Source organism: Ailuropoda melanoleuca, chromosome 4 (assembly GCF_002007445.2).
Source record: "Ailuropoda melanoleuca isolate Jingjing chromosome 4, ASM200744v2, whole genome shotgun sequence".
In the NCBI taxonomy this organism is placed as follows: domain Eukaryota; kingdom Metazoa; phylum Chordata; class Mammalia; order Carnivora; family Ursidae; genus Ailuropoda; species Ailuropoda melanoleuca.
Genome location: NC_048221.1, coordinates 16,278,091 through 16,296,344, shown reverse-complemented (window position 1 = coordinate 16,296,344; position 18,254 = coordinate 16,278,091). Strand labels below are relative to the sequence as shown.

Genomic DNA, 18,254 nt, shown 5'->3' with positions numbered 1-18,254 from the left:
AGCCACCCAGGTGCCCCTAGGTTGGAACTCTTATACATTGTTGCTGAAATGTGCAACCATTTTGGCAGTTTCCTAAAAATTTAAACATTGATTTTATCATAGGACCTAGCAATTCTATTCCTAGGTATTTTCCCAAGAGAAGTGAAAGCATGTGTTCAAACAGACTTGTAGGCAAATATTATAACAGCATTATTCATAATAGCCAAAGACTGGAAATAACCAAAATATTCATCAATGGTGAATGGATAAACAAAATGTGGTACATCCGTATGATGGAAAACTATTCAGCAATAAAAAGAAATGGAGTACTGATATATGCTACAATGTGGACAAATCTCAAAAAAATGCTCAGTATGGGGCGCCTGGGTGGCTCAGTCGTTAAGCGTCTGACTTCAGCTCAGGGCATGATCCCAGGGTCCTGGGATCGAGCCCCGCATCAGGCTCCCTGCTCCGCTGGGAGCCTGCTTCTCCCTCTCCCTCTGCTTGTGTTCCCTCTCTTGCCGCCTCTCTCTCTGTCAAATAAATAAATAAAGTCTTTTAAAAAATGCTCAATAAAAGAAACACAAAAGATTCACACTGTATGAATGATTACATTCTTTTGAAATGTCCCAATAGACACATCTTTAGAGATAGCACATTAGCAGTCCCCCGGGGGAAGGAGTGGGAAATGGTTGCAGATGGGCCCAGCAAACTTTTTGAAGTTACACAACATTTCTAAAATAGGATCGTGGTGATGGTTGCACAACTCTGTAAATTTGCTAAAAAAAAAACAAAACAAAACACTGAATCATATACTTAAAGCAGAGAATTTTATGCTATTTAAATTATGTGTCAATAAAACTTTCTTAAAAAGTCACAGAGGTGTAGTCATGGGTGATTTACACCTGGAGCCCTTGCATCTACGGGGAGGAGAGCATCTCAGGAGGCAGCAGTGAGGGCATGCTTGTCTTCTTGCTGCTCCCAACATTTCACCATGACTAAAAATGTTTGCTGTAGGTTTTTGGTGTCTTCAGGTTAAAGAAGGTCCAAGGTTGGGAAGAGTTTTTAATCATGAATAAGTATTTATTCATACCCTTAGTCGTAACCACTCTCCTGACTTGTGATCATTTCATTGGTCTTTTTTTTTTTTTAAGATTTTATTTATTTGTCAGAAAGAGAGAGCACACAGGCAGGGGGAGTGGCAAGCAGCGGGAGAAGCAGGCTCTCTGCTGAGCAAGGAGCCTGATGTGGGACTTGATCCCAGGACCCTGGGATCATGACCCGAGCCGAAGGCAGACACTTAACCAACTGTGCCACCCAGGCGCCCCTCATTGGTCTTCTTTATACCTTTATCACCTCTAGCACACCACCCGTGTTTCCTCCAACAGCATACTTTAATTTTTTGGAAATTTTTTATATAAAAGGAATCACGTAGGGTGAATTCTGTCTGATTACTTTTCCCTTTTATCTACTTTTTATGTGAAATTCATATGGGTTCTTGCTGTATATTTTTCATTGTCATTATCATTGTATTACATTGACTGAATATACTACAAGTTAGCTATCCACTCTTCTGATAGACATTTGGGTTTTCCTAATTCGGGGGATATTTCAAACAATGCCACTGGGAACGTTCTTGTATATCTGTTGGTGCACGTAGCATGAATTTTTGGACTGCGATTATGGGTCATTGAGTATGTGTGTCTTAAGTTTTCTTAGGCAATGCCAACTCTTTTCCATAATGGTACACTTGCACAGCAGGTTATCAGAATCCCAAGTATTCTGACCTTAAAATTTTGACCCATCTGGCTGGTGTGTGGTGTTTCCCACTGTGGTCTTCTGTTTTCATCTTTCATTACTAATGAAACTAAGGATCTTTTCATGTGCTTATTGACCATTTGAATTTCCCTTTTCCTATTTTGGAATTTTTTTTTTTAACAGATGTCCTTTTTTCTTTCTCTTACTTATCTGCATGAATTTTGTATATACTCTGAAAACTAATTCTTTTTCAATTATATGTATTGCAAATATCTTATATTTTCTGCGGCTTCTTTTTTTCCTCTCTATGTGTTATTTGATGAACAAAAATTCTTAATTTTAGGTTAATTGAATTGTATGTGAATTCTTTGTTTTGGCTTTTCATATAAAAAGCATATAAAAGGATTTTGTTTTAAAAATCCAGGGGTAGAGGGGCGCCTGGGTGGCTCAGTCATTAAGCGTCTGCCTTCAGGGTCCTGGGGTCGAGCCCCGCATTGGGCTCCCTGCTCAGCGGGAAGCCTGCTTCTCCCTCTCCCACTCCCCCTGCTTGTGTTCCCTCTCTCACTGTCTCTCCCTCTGTCAAATAAATAAAATCTTTAAAAAAAGAAAACAAAACAAAAAAACATCTGCCTTCGGCTTGGGTCATGATCCCAGAGTCCTGGGATTGAGCCCGGCATCAGGCTCCCTGCTCAGCAGGGAGTCTGCTTCTCCCTCTCTCTCTCTCTGCTCGTCCCGGACACTTATGTGCTCTCTTTCTCTCTTTTACTTTCTCTCTCTCAAGTAAATAAATAAAATCTTTTAAAATCTTTTAAAAAAAAGTCCAGGGGTAGAATTCACCAGTGAAGTCATCTGATCCTGGACTTTTACTTGTTGGGAGGTTTTTGATTACTGATTCAATCTCCATACTAGTAGTTGGTCTATTCATACTTTCTATTTCATCATAATTCAGTCTTGGTGGTCTGACAGTATTTATCTTTTAATTGAAGCATTTAATTGAAGCATTTCATTCTGCTTGCACTCAATGTAAATTACTCATATAGTTGGTTATACATCTGTCGTGTTATTGTGCGCTTTCTCTTTGCTCCATTTGTTCTACATTTATTTTTCTTACCTGTTTTGCCCTCTTTTTTTAAATTTATTTATTTATTTATTTATGTAAAGATTTTATTTATTTGAGACAGAGAGCATGCATGGAGGGGGAGGGGCAGAGGGAGAGAGAGAAGCAGACACCCCACTGAGCAGGGAGCCCCACGTGGGATCATGACCTGAGCCAAAGGCAGACGCTTAACTGACTGAGCCACCCGGGCCCTGCTGCCCTCTTTTTAATTGGATATTTAATTTTTCATTGTTCTTATTTCCCCCTCTACTAACTTAGAAGTTATATGTTCATTCATATTTATATTTATATTTATATTCTCCCGCTCTCTCAGTTTATCCTAGAAATAACAACTTGCACATTTAGCTAATACACACATACATAGACACCCAAATGAGCATACCTACCTTGTGAAGTCTGCATAAGCTCTGTGGATTATACCAGTATCAGCTTCTTGGCTTTGATATTGTGCTGTAGTTTTGCAAGATATTATCACAGGGAGAGGGTGAGTGAAGGGTACAGAGGACCGGCCTATATATTGCTTTGAAACTTCCTGTGGATCAAAATAAAATGTCATTTTATTGTAATATTATGTTTTACTATAACTTTACCATTTGATTTGTGTTATAATTATTTTAAAATAAAACCTCGCAAAATCTAAAGTTCATAAACCTTTCCTTCTTCTGGATTCTGTAAGAACCTTAGGATTGTCGCCTTGTCTTTTACATTTTTGTTTTTTGACTCTGCAGGGGCATCATTATTAATGTTTTATATAGTCTGCATTCTTTTACATTTACCCTCATATTTACCACTTTCATTGCTTTTCCTCTCTTTTCTCCATAGTGCTCCACTGGAGAACGTTTTCCTTCTTTCTGTTCTACATCCTTTACAGTGAGCATGCTGGTGACAAAGAGTTTCTTGTGTTTTGAAATGTCCTTATTTTATCCTCAATCTCGAGAGATATTTTTGCTGTGTGTAAAATTCTGTTTTGGCATTTGTTCGCTTCTACCATATCAAAGACATCATTGCAAAGTTATGGTTTCCATCGTTAGTAGTGAGAAGTCAACTGTCAGTCTATTCAACAGTCTTTTCAAAGTATGTTAGTATGGGTTCTCTGAGAAGCAGATGCCAAGATGGGATGAAATGTGTGAAGGTCTTATGAGGGGAAGTTCCTGTGTCAAGGAAGCAAGAAGGGAACTGGGTAAGGCTGGACAGCTGTCGAGCCACGATGCAAGTCCTACGTCAGGTGACAGTGAGAAGCTGTAGAGACGTGGACACGGGCGTCAGCCAGGGGGTCAGCCAGGTCTGCTCCATAGCTCAGGGCTTCCCCTCCTCTCCCCAGGGGGCCCTGTCATCACTGCTTTGGGACTTGTTCAGAGCATTTCTCTGGGGCCTTTAAGGGGACTGGAGTCCCTCCCACAAGGACCTTTTTCTCCTAAGAACAGCTGTTTCCACCACATCTTTAAGTGTATTCTGGTCATAGGGCCCAATCCTGTGAATTAGAAGCAAGGGCCTGCTATCCGTTTAAAAATATGAATTATTCATTTTTCATAATTTTAAAATTTTTTTAAATTTTAAATTTAAATTTAAATTTTTCATAATAACATGTTCACTAGGGTGTCTGGGTGGCGCAGTCAGTTAAGCATCTGCCTTTGACTCGGGTCATGATCCCAGGGCTCTGGAATCAAGCCCCATGTTGGGCTCTCGGCTCAGTGCAGAGTCTGCTTCTCCCTCTGCCACGCCCCCCCCAACTCCACGTACACATGTGCACATGCGTGCTGTCTCATCTCTCAAATAAATAAAATCTTTTTAAAAAAAAAGTAATAACATGTTCACTATGAAAATATGAAAACACAAACCTATATAAACAGAATACATGGGGACACCTGCCTGGCTCAGTTGGTGGAGTATGCAGCTGTTGATCTTGGGGTTGTGAGATCGAGGACCATGTTGGGTGTGCAGATGACTTAAAAATAAAATCTTTTAAAAAAATGAAAAAAATAAAGAAATGACCTCTAAACCCCAACCTAGAAGTGACCATTCTGAACATCTTATTGGAAAGCATCTGTGTATACTTTCTTGTATGAGTGCTTTTGCATTCTTTAGATTGTCCAGTTGTATGATTTTACCCTTCATTCTGTTACTGTGGTGCACCACCTCGATGGGTTTGCATGTGGTGAACCGTCTTTGCGTGCCAGGGATGAGTCCCACATCGTCATGGTAGATGATCCTTTTAATGTGCCATTGAAGTTAGTTTGCTATGATTTTGGATTCTGCGTTTCTCTATGATTAAAAAAATGTTTGTCAACATTTTCCTGGCTGTAGGACATTCCATTCTACAGACGGACCATTTCCTCATCAGTGAACACGTAGGTTGATTGTGAGTCAGTATTCGTGAACATTTCTAAGACTCTTAATTTTTTTAAAAGATTTTATTTATTATAGAAAGAGAGAGAGAAGGCACAAGCAGGGGGGAGGGGCAGAGGGTGTGGGAGAAGCAGACTCCTCGCCGAGCAGGGAGCCCAATGTGGGCCCTGGGATCATGACCCGAGTTGAAGGCAGATGCTTAACTGACTAAGCCACCCAGGCATCCCTCTAAGACTCTTAATTCTTATTGTTACTTTGCTTTTCAGAAAGCTCTACAAATTCACACATCCCTAGCAGAGGGTGAAGGTCTAGGGCTGGACTCCAGTTGGTCTCCCGTTCTACTAGTTTATAAATGAGATTTCTCTGGAAGGTTTGATTGCAGTAACATGAAATCACTTGTGCTGTCGGTATAGTTGAAAAATGACCCGAACGCCTTATTATTTTAATTTTTCAAACTGTTGTCTATGTTCCCCCTCCTCTTCAGGGAGAGACCAACAGGATTATAGCCTCCCACACGATGAACAAAAACTCATCCAGGTCACACTGCATTTTCACCATCTATGTGGAGGTGAGCGCGAGCTCCTAGAATAGCCCAGAAGGGTAGCCTTGTCCCATAGGGCCTGCTGTGGCAGAAGCTCCTCCCTGTAACGTCTAACCTCTGTTTGGATGTTTCGTAGGCCCATTCACGGACTTTATCAGACGAAAAGTACATCACTTCCAAAATTAACTTGGTGGATCTAGCGGGCTCGGAAAGGCTGGGGAAGTCTGGGGTAAGTGGGTAGCAGGAAACTCCTTCTCAACAAGCCACAACCTGTTTCTGGCGTAGCGCCCGTGCACATGGGCCATCGCTCATGGGGCATTTGTGAGCCCAGTCCTCAGCTAGGCACACTAGAGCATGCGGGCTTGACCTTGTGGAGCTGGGGGGACAGAATTAGTAGAGGTGAGACAGCAGCCACGTAGTGGCTGTTCTACCCAATGGGATTTTTGTAAACATGGAATGAGATGATGGCCCCTAAGTTCTTAGCAAGGCGCTGGGCCCTCAGTAAAGGCTCCATAGATACTTTGTGCTGGTATTAGCTTTTCTCTGTGTAGGAGGGTGAGTGTTCACACGAGTCTTTCAGTGAGTGTTCCGTCTCAGATGTTCATAGGAGTGTGAGTAGTAGCATAAGTATTGACCGGAGTATGCAGGGAGCATTCCTATGTGCGTTTTTTTTAAGATTTATTTATTTTAGAGATAGGGAGGGGGAGAGAGAGAGATCGTGTGCGCAGGGGGGAGGAACAGAGGGAGAGGGACAAGCAAAGTCCATGCTGAGCATAGAAGCCGACACAGGGCTTGATCCCAAGATGCTGAGATCATGACCTGAGCCGAAATCAAGAGTCCAACAGTTAAACTGACTGAGCCACCCCGGTGCCCCACCTATGTGCATTTGTCTAAGTGCTTTTGCGTGTATGGTAGCCTCCGGATGATTTGCTCAAGTATCTGCACAAATATTTCTATGCGCATTCATACTGGTGTGATTCCTGAGTATTCCTATGAATATTCACGTAAATATTCATACTCAAACATACGCTCCCATGAAGATTTGCATGAGCATTCCTGGGAGTATGAGCGTTAGCCCGAGATGGGATACAGTCCCACGAGAGAAGAGCTGGCTCTGGGAAGGAGGCTCTGGCCTGGCCACCCACCTGCTAACGAGCCCCGTTTCAGCATCGTGATGGATTTGGGATCATAAGCCTCCACCCATAAGCTGCCACCCACCTGCAGCGTTCTCCATGGGGCAGCCTCCCCATTTGGCGTGAAGTGGACCTGACCTTTGGTTTGTAGTCTGAGGGCCGCGTGCTGAAGGAAGCCACCTACATCAACAAGTCGCTGTCATTCCTGGAGCAGGCCATCATTGCCCTGGGGGACCAGAAGCGGGACCACATCCCCTTCCGGCAGTGCAAGCTCACCCACGCCCTGAAGGACTCGTTAGGTGAGGGTGCGGTCGGTACCCCGGGAGGAAGGACAGGCTGGCCTAGCTACTGGTGATCATGGAATTGCTCCCTGCCGCCAGCCTGCACTTCCCTGGGGCCTTTTCACGGTGACCCCTGACACAGACACAGCTGAAAAGGCAGAAGCATGCGTGGTACCCCCTTCTGTCACCCACGGTGTGCAGTGCTGTTCCTCAGCACCTTTGCTGAAGCTTTTGCCTCTTCTGGGAATACCTTCTTATTTCCCCTCATCCCTAAACCTGGCAGAATCCTTCAGGGCCTTCAAGTCTGCGGTGGGCCTCTCCCATGCCACCTTCTCTTCCCCTACGGCCTCCGTGACAGAGGAGCAGGGGCTGTGTCTTTTCATCCTGTGTCCCCAGGCTTTCATGTTGGGCCTGATGGCACAGTCACAGCTGTCTGATTATTCATGGAGTGCCACCAGGAGCAAAGCCCTGGCCCACAGCCCTCTCCCCTGTCCCTCCCTCCTCATGCCATGTTTCCTCTGCTCTTCCTCCCGCTCCCCTTCCCTTCCCTCCTCCAGCCTCATACATGCTTGGATGTGTCCCCTGTGACCTTGTCTGAGTCAGCTCGGGTGGCCATAACAAAGCAGCGCAGACTGGGGGGCTTACACAACAAACATTGATCTCTTACGGCTCTGGAGACGGGAAGTCCCAGATAAGGTTTGGCATGGATGGTTCCTGGTGAGGACTTTCTGGCTTGTAGACGGCTGCTTTCTTGCCGTGCCTTCACATGGCAGAGAAAAAGAAAGAAGAGAGGGACCAGAAAGAGACAGAGTTCTGGTCTCTCTTTCTTATAGGGGCACTAATCCCATTATGGGGGCTCTACCCTCAGGATGTAAACCTCATTACCTCCTGCAAGCCCCATCTCCAGATGCGATCACACTAGGGGATAGGACTTCAACATAGGAATTTTGACAGGACACAAACACTCAATCCATAACAGACCCCCACCCCCAGGTTAAAGGAATCTCTTGGCAGAAAACCCACATGGTTCATGGCCCTTCTGTGTCCTGGTTTCTGCAGGGGGAAATTGCAATATGGTCCTCTTGACGAACATCTATGGAGAAGCCGCCCAGTTAGAAGAGACGGTACGTAAGGACAGCCCATGCGGCCTACTTGGAATCCTTCTCATGGGTTCCAGGGCTGGGTAAGGCTGGCTCTGGGCTGGTTAAGCTGGCATACTTAGCCATAGACGTTGTCAAGAGGGAAGGGATCCAGGGGATGAATCAGCCAAAATTGCTGCAGGAGGCTCAGGCAGGAACCACATACCAAGTGCCAAGGGGCAGAGGCTGTCCTGAGGAAGAGACAAGGCAGGAAGCAGGCACAGCGTGGGGGCCTGCGTGAGGAGCGTTTCGCAGGGGGTAAGGACCACCATGCTGCCTGGGGTGCTGCTCCTGTGAATTGGGATCTAGGACAGCTGATTTCTTGTTCTTCATAATTATACATTTAAAAATCTTAGAAGCACCACAGGTTCCAGGCTGTGGTTATAAGGCCGGTGTGAGCTGACAGGTGTTAGGCATGTACTGTGTGTAGGGTGGTGGGGGGTTCTGGGAGGAGAAGCTTGGTAGAGGTGAGTTACCTGTGGCATTAGACCTCGGAGTTCCTTGCCATGGCCCTCAGGAACGTGAGAGGCCCAGATGAAGGTGCCCTTCAGAGGAAGAGGGACTTTTCCTGAAACTGGAGTGCGGAAGGTGGGCACTGAGCCGACTAGCGGTAAAGGATGTGTGGTACAGAAAGCAGAGATGCTCCTGGCAGAGGGGACTGTGGGCCCAAAGGTGTGGGCCGTCCCAGGAACATCTGGCCACTGCATGGGAGGGCTCGGGAAGTAGAGGGGGAGGAAAAATGGCAGAGGTTACATGGTGGCCCACATGGGCCCTGATGGCTGGGGTGGTGACACAGGTGAGCTCACACAGCTGGGCACCCCAGCGGGGGCTCCCTTCTTCCTCTGAAGGGCCACTCATCATAAATAACGCAGATTTGGAAAGCTCTCCATAGATTTTTTGTTTTGTTAAGTGTGGATGTTTAGGGCAAGCTTCGGTCATCTGGAGAATCCACTTAGGTGAAATGGGTCCTTTCCAGGCACACTGCAGGGCCTCCCAGGTTCTTGCATTAGGGACCAGCCCTGCGTCCAGAGAGTGTGCCCTGGGAATTGGGATCCCAGGAGGGAGCTCCTGCTGACGTGCAGGCAGCATCCCCAGAGGAAGGCTCCCGGTCTCATAGCATGACAAAGCACGGGTGAACCCCTAGAGGAGCCATGTGAAAATTGGGCCCCCTGCCTGCCTTGTTAAGAAATGCCCTCCAAGACAGTGGAAGGCCCCCCTCTCCTTATCCCCACCCCTGAGACAGTCACCTGTGCAGGCAGCCGCTCTCCTGGTACCTGTCATCCCCAGAGCTTTGTGACCCAGGATGGAGCCCACAGTCCAGAGTTGCTCTTGGAGGGGCCTCAGGGGTTTGGGACAAGGGCATACTGGGGTGTGGAAGCCAATGATTCTCTTTTTCAAATGCTTGAAAACTTTTACATGGTTCCTGGCAAGGATCATGTCGCTTTATTCAGTGACATTGCTTGTAATACATGTGGGAGTAGATACAGCGAGGGAGTCCTGGCCACACTTGCTGCTGTGCTTGGAGCAGGAGAGCCTGATTCCAGCCCACACAGAAGCGGCTCCGGCTGCAGCGACAGGGGCCCCCTCCTGAGGGCTCTCTGTGGGCCAGTTCTGTAGAGAACATGTTGCATACTGCTTCACTGAGCCTCCCAGGTCTGCGAGGCAGCTCTCCCCAACTTTACAGAGAAGTTCCAAAACCTGTCTGAGGCTGCACAGTTGGTCAGCGGTAGAGTTCTTAACCACTAGACCAGACTGCTTGGAGGAAGAGCCCTTCCAGGCCTTCTTCTGGGTCACTCCTGGGTGACCCCCCCCAAGTCTGCTTCCGTTTCAGGGCTGCGAGTCAGCACGACATGGTGTGAGGCTGGGATCTCAGGGCCGCCTTGTGCTACCACTGGCTGTTCCCCACTGCCAGGGAGCAGCCCTCTACCTCTCATGTAGCATCAGTGTAATGGAGCATCGGGGCTGTTTCTCAAGTGCCTACTTATGCGGCTGCCTCATGGGCCTCCAGACGTAATTACCCCTGCCTAGCCGCCCCTCTGGAGGGACTCGGGTGGAACCCCCAAGGAGACCCCACACTTCACTTTGGAGTATATCTATATGCAAAGATTCATATTCCCTGGTGGGCTCCTTTGATCTGCTTTGTAAATATCTCTACCCACAAGCAATTGGCCAAAGACATAGAGATCTGTCTGATCTGTTTTTCAGCTGTCTTCACTGCGGTTCGCCAGCAGGATGAAGCTGGTCACCACGGAGCCTGCCATCAATGAAAAGTACGATGCTGAGGTACTAAGGGGCTTGTGGGCAGGTGTCTCACTGTGGAGAAGGTGTGTGGGTTTGCTGCCTGGGTCGCACAAGCCTGGCTTCCCTTCCTGCCGCAACTAAAGATACGCATGCAATCCTGGGTCGGTCCGTACACTCTGGGACAGGCCAGAGTCATCAGAGTCCCTGGAGACCGCCTAGGGGGCCAGCACACAGGTGAAAGGGCTAGATCAGGTTACCACCCAGTTCATGTGTGAGGCTTCAGGGCCTCTGACTACCCGGGGCTTCTATATGAGAGTTCCCTAGAGCAAACTGTTTCAGAGTTAAGTAAGTGTGGACCAACTCTCAGACTCATTTGGTTATGTCACAAGAAACCTCTTTCCTCCCAGCCTGTATGATCCCTCTAAGCAAGCACAGCTGACCAACCAGAAGGCGTGCTCAGCATCAGCATTAACCAGGGAAAAGCAGGTTGAAAGCTCAGTGGAATTCCACCCTCAGACTAGCCAGAGCTAGAATTGTTCTGACGATGGAAAACGATGGTGAGCATCTGCAGAGACAGGAGCGCATGTCTGTTTCTAGCCAGAGTGTCCTCCATACAGCTGCTTGGGAGAGCATTTTGGCAACATCTCGCCAAAGCAAAACTCATTTACCAATAATTTGGCTTTCCTTTAGGATGCTTGTAGAATCATGGTTACCAGAGACGGGCATATGCGTGCCCTAAGCTCATGACAAAGCAGTTAATTAAACCTTCCAGATTCTAAATCCCTGCGGCTCTGTGGAGCTAACTCATGGCTTAGAGGCTGAGGAGGGGAATGAGTTAGAGCCGTGGCTCTCAAACACGCGCCAGTATCCGAATCCCAGGCGGGCTTCTGGAACAGCAGGTCACTGGACCCATTCACTGAGTTCCTGATTCCATTGGTGGAGGGGTGAGGCTTAAGGATTCACATTTCTAGTAAGTTCCCTGCTGTGCTGCTGGTGCTGCTGCTGCTGCTGTTCTGGGGCCACGCTTGAGAACCACTGGCCGCCCCATTGGGCTGTCCTGGTGCAGCCACCTGCTCTCCTTCCATCAGCTGTCTAGCCTCAGTGAGATGCTAACCCATTCTAAGCCTCAGTGTCTTTGATTGTAAACCGGAGAAGGAGCAGAATCCACTCTCAAAGAGATGTTGTGAAGAATACGATAACGGGGAGAAACCCCTTAAGCAGTGTCCCTTTCTGGGTGGACAGTCTAGAGGCATTCTTCGCATACGTACAGACGGAGCTCGCACTGCTTATTGTGTAGTGAGAAGTTGGGGCCCTGATCAGTAGCCGCTAATTAATAGGAGAGTAGCTAAGTGAGTGACGGAGGGAGGGAGCCGGGGTTCGAGCTGCTAGCATCGATAACCTCACATGGGATTGCAGCGGGCCAAATGCTAGCTTCTGTCATTTCCACCGAGTCTAAAAACATGCAAAGCTGAGTATCATTAATGGATAGATGCGAGTGCAGTAAAAGAAAAAGAACATGGGGGTTGAAAGACCAAAGCGAGGCTGGGGGTTCCCTCTGGGATGTCAGGGGGCATGGACTTGGAGTGACGTTCACAGGAGCTTCCCATATACCTGCCGTGTTTTATTTCTTAAAACAAAAAACGAAAAAACTGAAGCCAACAGGGCAGCGTGCTCCTAAAGTCAGGTTTTGGGGTGGTCTTCCCAGGTTTCATGGCGTTATTTGCTATGCTTTTCTGTAGCTTGGAGGTTTTATTTATTTTCATTAATTTTCTCACCTGGTGTTCTCTGAGCTCAGCAGCCCCGCATCGCCACGCGCGAACCTGGCTGGGTGGGCGTTGCACAGGACAGCAAGCACTTCCATCCCTTCCATGTAATTTTTGCTTGGAAATCTGCATTGTTGGTCCTGGCCAACCAAGTCTCCGTGTCATCCAGCGTGACCGTGTTTATCACCTTTATGATCAGAATTTATGAGCATGAGTTCTTGAGAGAGACCTGAGAAATGACTTCGGTTGCCCCGTTGCCTGGACTATAGCCAGACTACCTGTATTATTTTTAGCACCGTCTTCAGCATAGATGCCTGTTTTCAAGGCAGGTGGGGTAGCTTCCGTGGAATTTCCTTGGTGGTGGGGCTGGCCGTAAGGCGGGGCACTGGGTTCCTGGTCCGCCTCTGCCACCAGTCTTCTCTGAGCCTCGGGGTTTTCACCTATGAACTAGGGGTTGGACTGGTGAACTCCAGTGACCCTCCCACTCTGTGAGTCTGTGGTTCTGTGAGGGGGTGTAAATGTTGCGAGCCTCGGGCATAAACAGGCAGCAGAGAGACACTTGGTGTTCTGTTCTGCTGAGAGAAGAGAGCACTTGCAGGCCGCCAGGGGTGGGGGTGGGGGTGCGGGGTCAATGAGGGAAGCTTCCTGGGCCGAGCGCCGCGCCTAGTATGGTATGCTACTTAAGCAGAACTTTCTGAATTATCCTCATGATGTTTATGCTGAAAACCCCTGATCATCGGGAAACTTACGTGAGCCTGTGCTGATTCCATCCAGAAAATGTCCCTGATCTTTAAAGGAGTTGGCAGGTTTTGTGTTCCACTTGGGGTACAAAAAAAAAGAGCCGGTCAGCCCTGTTCTGTGGGGTCTGCTACTTCAGCCCTGTGTTTCTGAGCAGTTTCTCCAGTCAGTACAGGGAGGAAGGCGAAGGCCACTAAGTCTGCCAGGCATTCGGAGAAGCAGCTCCTATGCTCTCGGGATGTCACGTGGAGGCTGGTTACCCTGGGAGCAGGTGGCCCATTTCCCCACTTCACCTGACTGGCCCAGAGATCTAAACCTGGCTCCCCGTGCCATACCGGACAGTCATCCTGCTGGGGGCCCTCAACAGTGCAGCCAGACTTTCCGTAGCTGGGGCATGATATCTTTTCCAGAGCGGAGATCCCTCAGCTGAGAGGAGGGGTTGGCGACCAAGCCTCTCCCGTTGACCTCTTAAGAAAACTACCTGAAAGGGACCATCCTGGGGCTTCCCAGAGGGGAGAGCCAGGATTTGGACCCCAGTCATATGCTCTGAGTCCCAGGCTTTGTGCCCTGAATTGCCACAGAGCCACCAGGATGCTAGGGTTCTGTCACCTCTTGCTGCAGACTGGTCACAGCTTTGGTCACCAGTCCCAGGATCCAGTTGTCAGGGGCTCCCTCAAGTGGCCATTTTTGACAACTGAAGGAAGCCCTGTTCACAGTGAAGTTCTCAGCCTAAAATCCCTTGAGCCTCTTATCTGAAAGACTCTAGGGCAGTATCTATCAACGGTAAAATGACTCAGCAATTGTTTCTAAAAATATATCATTTCTTCATTCACCTAAATTCTACAGAGCACTTAACCATGTGCCAGACACTTTTTGAAGCACTTGGAGTGTTAGTATACAAATAAACTTTGAGGACACATCTCTGTCCTCAAAGAGCTGACAGTCTGCTGGGGGTGGAAGAGAAAGAGAGATAATAAATATAAGAAATAAGTGAGTCTAGGGGTGCCTGACTGGCTCAGTTGGGAGAGCATGTGGATCTTGGGGTTGTGAGTTTGAGCCCCACGTTGGGTATAGAGATTACTTAAATAAACAATAAAGAAAAAAAGAAGTGAGTCTAGATCTTGCTATTTGCAACAACATGGTTGGACCCAGAGGACATTACACCAAGTGAAATAAACCAGATACAGAAAGAAAAATATTGCATGATCTCACTTGTATGTGAAACCTAGAAGGTCAAATTAATAGAAGCAGGGAGTAGAGCAATGGTTACGAAGAGTGGGAGCAGGGGCTGAGGAAAGGGGAGATGTTGGTCAAAGGGCACAAATTCTCATTTATGGAATGGATAAGTTCTGGGGATCTAATGTACCAAAATGGCAGCCATAGTTAATAATATCGTATTGTATACCGGAAATTTGCCAAGAGAGTAGATCTCAGAGGCTCTTAAGACACACAGGAAAACGGTCACTAGGTGAGGAGATAGATATGTTAATTAACTTGACTATAGTAATCATTTCACTGTATATATGTATATCATGTTGTGCACCTTAAATATACCCCTAGAGAGATTGTGGGTTAAGTTCCAGACCACTATAATGCAGTGACTATCACAATAAAATAAGTCAGATGAATTTTGTGGTTTCCCGGTGCCTATAAAAGTTATGTTTACACTGTACTGTAGTCTATTAAGTGTGCGGTAGCATTGTGTCTAAAAAAAATTGTACATACTTTAAAAATGCTTTATCTTTGGGACACTTGGATGACCCAGTTGGTTGAGCATCCAACTCTTGATTTCAGCTCCGGTCTTGATCTCAGGGTCATGAGTTCAAGACCCACGTTGGGCTCCATGCTGGGCGGGGAGGCTACGCCAAAAAAAAAAAAAAAAAAAAAAAAAAAAAAAAACGTAAAAAACTGTTAAAAAATACTTTATTGCTAAAAATGCTAACCATCATCTGAGCTTTCAGTGAGTCATAATCATTAATCACAGATCACATAACAAATATAATAATAATGAAAAGGTTTGAAATATTGTGAGAATCACCAAAATGTGATACAGAGGGGCGCCTGGGTGGCACAGCGGTTAAGCATCTGCCTTCGGCTCAGGGCGTGATCCCGGCGTTATGGGATCGAGCCCCACATCAGGCTCCTCCGCTATGAGCCTGCTTCTTCCTCTCCCACTCCCCCTGCTTGTGTTCCCTCTCTTGCTGGCTGTCTCTATCTCTGTCAAATAAATAAATAAATAAAATCTTTAAAAAAAACCAAAACCAAAATGTGATACAGAGACATGAGGTGAGCAAATGCTTTTGGAAAAGTGGTACCAAATAGACTTGCCTGACATAGGGTTGCCTACAAACCTTCAGTTTCTAAAAAATGCAGTATCTGGGAAGTTCAGTAAGGCAAAGTGCAATGAGATGAGGTATGCCTGCATACAATTTCTCTTTAAAGATTTTTTTAGACATTAAAAAAAAATAGGTAAGTTCTAGAGCTCCACGGTCCAGTACAGTAACTGCTACTTGCTTGGGGCTGTTTAAATTAGTTAGATCAAATTAAAAGTTCACTTTCTTGGTCACACTAGTGACATTTCAAGTGTCCAGTAGCTACATGTAGCTCACGGCACAGATATAGACCATTTCCGTCATTACGGAAAGTTCTATTAGACAGCACTGCTCTAGGGTATGTTGGTGATAGGTGCTATGAAAAAAATTAGAGCAAGATTTGCAAAAGAGTGGTGGTGTGGAGGTGGGGAGGGGATTGCAGTTTTCCGTGGGGTGATTGAAGTGTGCCTAATTTAGAAGCTTTTGAACAAAGACTTGAAGGAGGTGCGGGGGTGAGCCAGGGCAATACTTGGGGGAAGAGTGTCCCCAGGCAGAGGGGACAGGCAAGGCAGAGGCGGGAGTGTGCCAATTTGGTGGGACTGGAATGAGCTGGGGGGGAACAGCAGGGAAGAAGTAATGGGGCACAGAAACCTGGAAAGACACAAAGATAAAAAAAAGGACAAAAACGTTGAGTAGTGTTGTTTGTAGCAACAAAAATATTAGAGGTGACGTACGTGGTTAGCAGCAGGGAACGGTGATGTGTTTGTGCAGTGGTCGGGAAGGATGTGCTTGGAAAGCATCCTGGAGGCAGTGGGCTGCACTGAGAGGGCGTCACCCTGGTAGACTGGAGATCTGAAGCTCCTGGGAGTTGGGGTGTGAGGTTGCCCTGTGGGTTCCTGTGCTCACTCTGTTCTGTCTCCTCTGCTGTAAGAGACAGAGGCGAGGGGACTGCTGAGACCCCCGAAGACCCTAAACTCACCCCAGTTGGGGAAAAGTCGCCAGGGGGGAGGGAATGTCCAGATACTGACCCACACCCCATGGGTTTCCAGGAGGGGCCGTAGGGTCCAGGCATAGGTTGGGGAATTGTGGGCTTGATGTGGAAGAGGCAGGGTGGCCTCTCTGACCGTCCTTCCTGCCCCATCCCAAACTATGTTTCCTGGCAGCGAATGGTCAAGAACCTGGAGAAGGAGCTGGCGCTGCTCAAGCAGGAGCTGGCCATCCATGACAGCCTGGTAAGGGACTAGAGGCAGGGGTCTGGGGTGAGGGGCTGGCCGGACTGCTAGAGGGACTGGGGTCAAGGTACCAGGTGGGCAGAGGACTGGGTGGACAGGGACCAGATGGGTAGGAGGGCCAAGTAGGCAGGGAGACTTGGGGGTTAGAGGGGCTGGGGAGCAGGGACGCCTGGTGGGCAGGGATACTGGAAGAGCAGGAGGAAGTGGGCGGGGGTGTCAGATATCAGGGAGCGGAGGCGGAGGCAGACAGTTGACAGGAGAATGAGAGTCAGGGGCCAGGTACCAGGCAGGTAGGGCAGGATCGGACAGCATGATTGTCAAGGTCGGGGGAGGTGGGGCAGATTGGGCAGTGGGGGAGGGGCAGCAGCAGAGGGCCCTGAGGGCAGAGGGTGGGAACAGGAAGATCTCTGGTGGCTTGCCTGGGCCTACATTTGGTCCAGGGTTCCTCTCAAGGCAGAGGCAGCCACCCGCCTCCCATGGCCCTCATGCTACACAGTCTGCTGAGTTTCAGCCAGCAGAGCCCCCTTGCTTGAGCGGCAAGCCCATGTCACACAGCTCTTGAGACCCAGTTGTCCCTCTGTGACCCGAGCACCTGGTCAAGACCCAATGGTCAAGGGAATGGAGCTGGCTTAGGTGGCCAGGGCCTGTGTCCAACCTCCCCACCTTGGTCCTCAGAATGACCCCTGATGCCCCTTTTGGGCTCAGGTGTTTGGAGCTTGTTGACATGTTCTTCATCCTCCTCCCAGGCCAACCGCACCCTCGTGAACTACGATCCCATGGATGAAATCCAGATCGCTGAGATCAACTCCCAGGTGCGGAGGTACCTGGAGGGGACGCTGGACGAGATTGACGTAAGGAGCCTCTCCTCGGGACCACGCCCTCCCTATCCTGCGCACCCCCCCACTTGTGCTGTGCTGGCCTTGGAACCTCACACCGAGTGGGTGTAGTGGGCATGGGGTGGGTGGTGCTGGACCCTACAGCCTACCGAGGCCTCAGCATCCATGTTTAGGGTTACAAGGATGGGTGTGCCCCTCAGAGTGGCCAGTAGCCTTGACCTGCCTTGACCACACGGTGGGTGGTCCATCACTGTGGGCACAGGTGTGGTCCCTGGAGCCAGGCTGCTCTGGATCACATCCCAGCTCAGTTGTCTCTTTGCTGAGTGACGTCAGCAAAATGCTCAACCTCGTGTCCTTGGGTGGCCACACCTGTCGAGTGAGGAGGGAAACCAAAGTGGAATTAACAGGTGCTCAGCTGTGCCAGGCGGAGTGAGGCCATTCAAGGATGGTGGTCATGTGGGCTGGCAGGGCAGACAACCAGGGCCTGTGTTGGAGTAGGCCAAGGAGGAAGAGACAGCAGCCACACAGGGAAGGGGCCTCAGGGGGAAGGATGCATTCTGTTTTTACAGTGCAGGCCAGCAAACCCCTCATCAGGGAGCTACATAGCAGACCCCCCCCCCCAACTGGAGCTTGTTACCGTGGCAGCTATAACCGGCAGGCCTGGGACAACTGAGGGGTGGGCTCTTCTGGCCTTGGAGCAGGCTTAGTCCTGACTGACCCTCCGTCAAGGGTAATGCTTGTGGTCTGTAGGGCCAAGAGGGAAGCCAGTGGCCTTCCACTGGCCACAGATGTGTATGTGCCACACAGAAAGTTCATAACAGAACCTTGTAGAGACAGG

The 18,254-nt window shown here is 48.4% G+C and overlaps 1 protein-coding gene across 8 annotated transcripts in view; it reads left to right on the top strand.

Moving 5' to 3' along the window:
* KIF9 (kinesin family member 9) overlaps positions 1–18,254 on the top strand; it is a 49,233-nt gene that overhangs the window by 11,882 nt on the left and 19,097 nt on the right. For 5 of the 8 annotated variants that reach the window (XM_034658214.1, XM_034658213.1, XM_002912769.4 and 2 more), the window contains 7 exons: positions 5,685–5,768; positions 5,878–5,970; positions 7,026–7,173; positions 8,215–8,279; positions 10,500–10,577; positions 16,512–16,580; positions 17,327–17,431. In XM_034658214.1, the coding sequence (XP_034514105.1) occupies positions 5,685–5,768; positions 5,878–5,970; positions 7,026–7,173; positions 8,215–8,279; positions 10,500–10,577; positions 16,512–16,580; positions 17,327–17,431 (642 nt within the window). Of the gene's footprint in view, positions 1–5,684; positions 5,769–5,877; positions 5,971–6,908; positions 7,174–8,214; positions 8,280–10,499; positions 10,578–16,511; positions 16,581–17,326; positions 17,432–18,254 lie in introns of those variants that run through there. The other 3 variants (XM_034658216.1, XM_034658218.1, XM_034658219.1) reach the window with 3 other exon arrangements.